Source organism: Rhinolophus hipposideros (assembly GCF_964194185.1).
Source record: "Rhinolophus hipposideros genome assembly, chromosome: 4".
Classification (NCBI taxonomy): domain Eukaryota; kingdom Metazoa; phylum Chordata; class Mammalia; order Chiroptera; family Rhinolophidae; genus Rhinolophus; species Rhinolophus hipposideros.
This window is the reverse complement of record NC_138050.1, coordinates 47,390,938-47,395,855: the sequence shown is the minus strand read 5'-3', so window position 1 is coordinate 47,395,855 and position 4,918 is coordinate 47,390,938. Positions and strand designations below refer to the sequence as shown.

General features: G+C 40.5%; 1 protein-coding gene across 1 annotated transcript in view; it reads right to left on the bottom strand.

The window, feature by feature from the left end:
- Positions 1 to 281: 281 nt before the first annotated feature.
- Positions 282 to 4,918, bottom strand: part of IDO2 (indoleamine 2,3-dioxygenase 2) — a gene marked incomplete at both ends in the record, with an annotated part of 42,160 nt that continues 37,523 nt past the window's right edge. Inside the window, 2 exons of the mRNA XM_081046153.1 lie at positions 282 to 637; positions 1,879 to 2,027. Coding sequence (XP_080902279.1) covers positions 282 to 637; positions 1,879 to 2,027 — 505 coding nt within the window. The remainder of the gene's footprint in view (positions 638 to 1,878; positions 2,028 to 4,918) is intronic.

Below are 4,918 nucleotides of genomic sequence, written 5' to 3'. Positions count from 1 at the left end.
AATGAGAGAATGTCAAAAGTTGCTTGCTATTAACTAGTGATCGGGTAGAAAAAGAAAAGTTTCTGGCCATGAAAATTCTACTCTGTGAAGACTAACAGATCTCAACAAAGGAGAAGATGATGTTCTCTAGAGCAGGAACATGAATAGGGCTGATGTCCCTTTCAGATTATTCCAGATAGAACCCTGAGTCTCAGTCTCCAAGCCTACCTGTTCTCCAATGGGGAGAAGATAAAGGGAGACCTGCGTTTGCTCATTTGCATTGCTGGGGAGAGGACCTTCTCTTAACTACTCTGGGGAAGGATTGCTTCTAAGGTCTTATTCCTGACACTCTTCAGGAAGCTCAGAACTGCAGTTCCACCTGTGCCCCTGTCTTCTAAGGCCTGAGGCGGCTCCGGGAGCTGGCTTGACCTCCTGCTTTTTGCTTTGGCTGAGGCTGTGATGAGGTATTTGGTCACCACGGTTATATGATAGCTGCGCAGCTCTGCCAGGGCCTCCACACACTGGTTATAGGCTTTCAGAAGTTGGCCATTTCCAGAGGACAGGATGTGATCCCTCAGTGAAGGAGCTGACTGGATTTCTTCTATGAAGGCCTTATGAGAAGGAGGCATGTAGTCTCTCATTCTGAGCAGAAAGTCAGCTGAAAGAAACAATCCAGAACAATGTCATAGTGCCACATGGAAATATGAGAGAGCCCGTCTGCTTTTCCAGACATTAATGCAGCAAAAACTGTTACTATTGTCCTAGCTATCCAATCTACTTTGCTGGCCCTTATGCTAGTAGACTTCAAATACTCAAATGCACATTCCTGATTATTGATAGGAGATGGGGAAGGGAAAAAGAAGCAAGCACATCTCAGATAACTGAGTTGGAACTAGATCTATCAGCCAGTGTACATTTATCATATACCACATATCGGCAACAATCTTGCTAATCACTATGAGAAAATATCTAGAAATATAAGGCATAAACCCTGAAACTGAGTGGCTACTAAATACTTAGCTGAATTGTGTTTCTTGAATGCTTTGTTTTGGAGGGGATGCTAAGGAAGAAAAAAGTAATAGAGTTTATAAAAGATAATAAAGAATCAGCAACTACTTTAATAATAGCCTCTTGAGGTCAAGTTGTTTTAAAATGTAATCAATAGATATTCGTAGGAAATGTTCACAGATCATTTATAGGCAATCCATTATGTGTTTAGTATTATGCATGGTAAGTCAGCTATTAACATCACCAAGTCAAACTTCCATGAAAAGTTATCATAGTTCTAGAGAACTGGCTTTTTGTGAACGAGACTGGATGCTGTGACACCAAATTCTAGTCATTTTTTTCTACTCCAACTTAAAAACTCTGTAGGATGAAGTGCTTTCGGCAGCTGTTAAACATTTGGTTTAATGCTGGCAGGTAAGGAAAGGAGCACTTTCAAGCTTCTAAAATGATTCACCCCTCCCTTTTCTCATCTAAATAGACTTGGCTTGAGTTTGCACCATTTTTATGGGAAAGGGATTTAGTGAAGGAGCTCAGACCCATCACCAGCTACACCCAGACTTAGCAACAAAATACCATAGACTTCAAACTCTAGAAGTCTCCCCCATTTTAGTAAAAGGAAGCTGTTGCCTAAGGATCCAAACAAAATTGCAGTGAACAGCTGGAAATATAGCAATATTTTAAGATTTGGAAATGGAACCCAATATCCTGCTGAGATCTGATATTAATTGACTTGACACAATAACATATGGCAGGCACACAGTTTCCTGGTTGATTTGGAAAGATACAGACTTCGTGACATCTTAATTTATACTTGCTTTTATCAATCGGTAAAAGCATCTCTGTTCTTCAACCCTGTTAAAAAAATAATAAAAATAAAAATGTCTGACTTACCACTTTCCTTGCTATGACGAATGCCCAAGAACTCATCAAAGGCATGAAGCACTGTGCTCTGAGCTGCACTCCCTCCAGAATATTTCAGGGGCTCAGTGGAGACTCCTTCATATATCAGCCCCACAGGCATTGCTGGGTTATCTTTCCATCTAAACAAGAGTTAAAGTCAGAAAGAAGTGGGTCTTTGGAGTTAAGAGTATATTTTCTCATATGGAACAAAGAAACCATATATATATATATATATATATATATATATATATATATATATATATATATATATAAGATTTTATTGGGGAAGGGGAACAGGACTGTATTGGGGAACAGTGTATACTTCCAGGAATTTTTCCAAGTCAAGTTGTCCTTTCAATCTTAGTTGTGGAGGCTCAGCTCAGCTCCAGGTCCAGTTGCCATTTCCAGTTGCAGGGGGCACAGCCCACCATCCCTTGCGGGAGTTGAACCGGCAACCTTGTGGTTGAGAGGACACGCTCCAACCAACTGAGCCATCTGGGAGACAGCTCAGCTCAAGGTGCCGTGTTCAATTTTAGTTGCAGGAGGCGCTGCCCACCATCCCTTGCAGGACTCGAGGAATTGAACTGGCAACCTTGTGGTTGAGAGCCCACTGGCCCATGTGGGAATCAAACTGGCAGCCTTTGGAGTTAGGAGCATGGAGCTCTAACCACCTGAGCCACCGGGCTGGTCCCCGAAACATGGTTTTAATAGTAATTTTGTGAGGGCAAAAGACTGGGTATCTTTGTAGGATATGTACTTAAGCATCATATTGACCTCAACTTCATAGCAGGACACAGAATGAAGCCCTTCTCTTTCTTCATTTAAAGAATTTTTTTTTCTAGAGAAATAAAGGATATTTAGAGAGGAATCCTTGGTATTGGTTCCATGGCATATTCCTTAGAAAAATCCAGTTATAAAGATGACATCAGTGCTGAATTACAGGAAGAAATTAGGGGCTCTGGAACAATCTTTACTCCCTCTGTTAATGTCAACCTTGACCTGATAATTCCACAAGGAGAGATTTGAAAATACACACACACACACACACACACACACACACAAATACACACACGTCTTTGCCCTTCCCTGAAACAGTTGTCACATCAAGCTGTCAGTTCTAAATACTACTTGATTTTATAGGAATGCCTTTCTCAAATACTTTGTTCATAGCAAGTATTGTAAATAAGGATAGTGACAAAGACAACATAATACAACCCTGCACTGACCAGAAGCTAAAGTCAAGGACAGGTAGAAGGACTGGAATAGAGGCTCTTAGTCAAGCTCAGATTAAGTGAGTTTTCCTCCCCTCTACTCCCCTGTCTTCTCTCCTTTCCTCTCCTCTACTGTCACTCTGATATCGTTTCTTCATCTTTTGTCTCTGAGTCCTCCTCTTTCTATTTCCAACTATTTTACTAATTTCCATGTCTGATTTTTTCATAGTCTGGAACAATCACAGTGTGTATGTGGATGGCTCCATAATGAAACAAGAACAATAACACCAGGATCACATGCATATATTTATACTTACAGTGCTTTACAGTTTATAAAACAACTCACATTCTTTTTCTCATTTGACCTCTTTTGAGTAGATCAAGGCAGGTTTTTAAAACCCATTTTACAGATAAAGAAACAGAGACTCAAAGCAATTGAGTCTTCAGGGCCACATTGTTAGAGAACAGGAGAACCAGAACTTAAACCCCAAACTTATAATTTTCTGTTTTCATGTTCTCGAGATGCCACCATGAAGGTATCTACTTTTACTAAGAAATAGAATATTTTTCCTTTATTGTCAGGAACAAAGTACCATCCCTGTTGTTAACAGTGTAAATAACAGGCTTACATGGTTTATCGCCTTCTTCCTATAAGTCTAAAAGTCATTTTGCTCAGGAGAAGTGAAACACATACATCTCACACATACAAAAGCCATAGACAGTCTGCTCAGCTTGCTAGTCATGACATTTTTAAAATACTTCCCCGAGGCAGGAAATGTTATAAGGAGCTGGGTTGTTTCCTTTTGGGGATTGTTTTGGGTTGAATGTTCTATGATTTTCCCTGGAGGACTTTCGGAGTGGCCTTTGCAGTTGGGGCACTCTAGAAAGAAATGAAGCACAGAAAGCAGGGCAGAGGGACAAGTGAGAAGAGCAAAGGAAGGATTCTGATTGTAAGATTATAACATGCTGTAGCTATTAGGGAAAAGGGCTCTATTTTAGGCAGATTTGTAATGGAATCTCAGCTGTGATATTTATTAACTGTGTGCTTTGGCTTAGTAAACCACTCTGAGCCTCAGTTTCCTCATCCGAGTGAAATCAGTATCTACCTTATTGAATTGTTGTAAGAACAAGTTAAAATAATACCTGCTTGGTGCCTGGAACATGTTAAGCACTCTATAAATGTCAGCCATTTTATCATTTATTCAGAGTGAGCTGGAATCTCTGCTCTCCCCTTTCATTTTGTAACTTTGTATAAATCCTTCTGAGTTTTAGTTCTCTTAATTTGTACCTACTTCCTAAAACTGCGGGAAGAATTAAATGAGAGGTTTCATGACTTGTTAAGAGTTCAGGACACTAGTTCAATAAAATTTCTAAACAACATTCTATGGGGAAGAAATATTGAAGACGTGACTGCTGCTGTGTGGTAAGTGGATCAACTACAGTGACCACGCTGTTCAGACTTCCTTTGTGATCCTGTTGATGATCTTATATAGTTATTTCATTCTCCTTCACTAGTTCTTTCCCATCATGACCATCTCTAAGGGTTGGACTCTCCCAGAGCTCAGTCCTTGGGCTTCTCACTACTCTCACTTCCCGAATGATCTTGCCTAGCCTCATAGATTCAAAAACCTACTCTGTTTCCAAATCTGCACCTCTACCTGACCTCTCCCCTATATTCCAGAGCCATATATTTGACTGCCTACTCGGCATCTCCACAGGAATGGACTTGTCCCAAGCTGAACACCTGATCCCCCCTCCCTTTTGTCACACTGGTTCTGCCTATAGTCTTTCGGTCAGAGAAAATGGCAGCTTCATTCTTC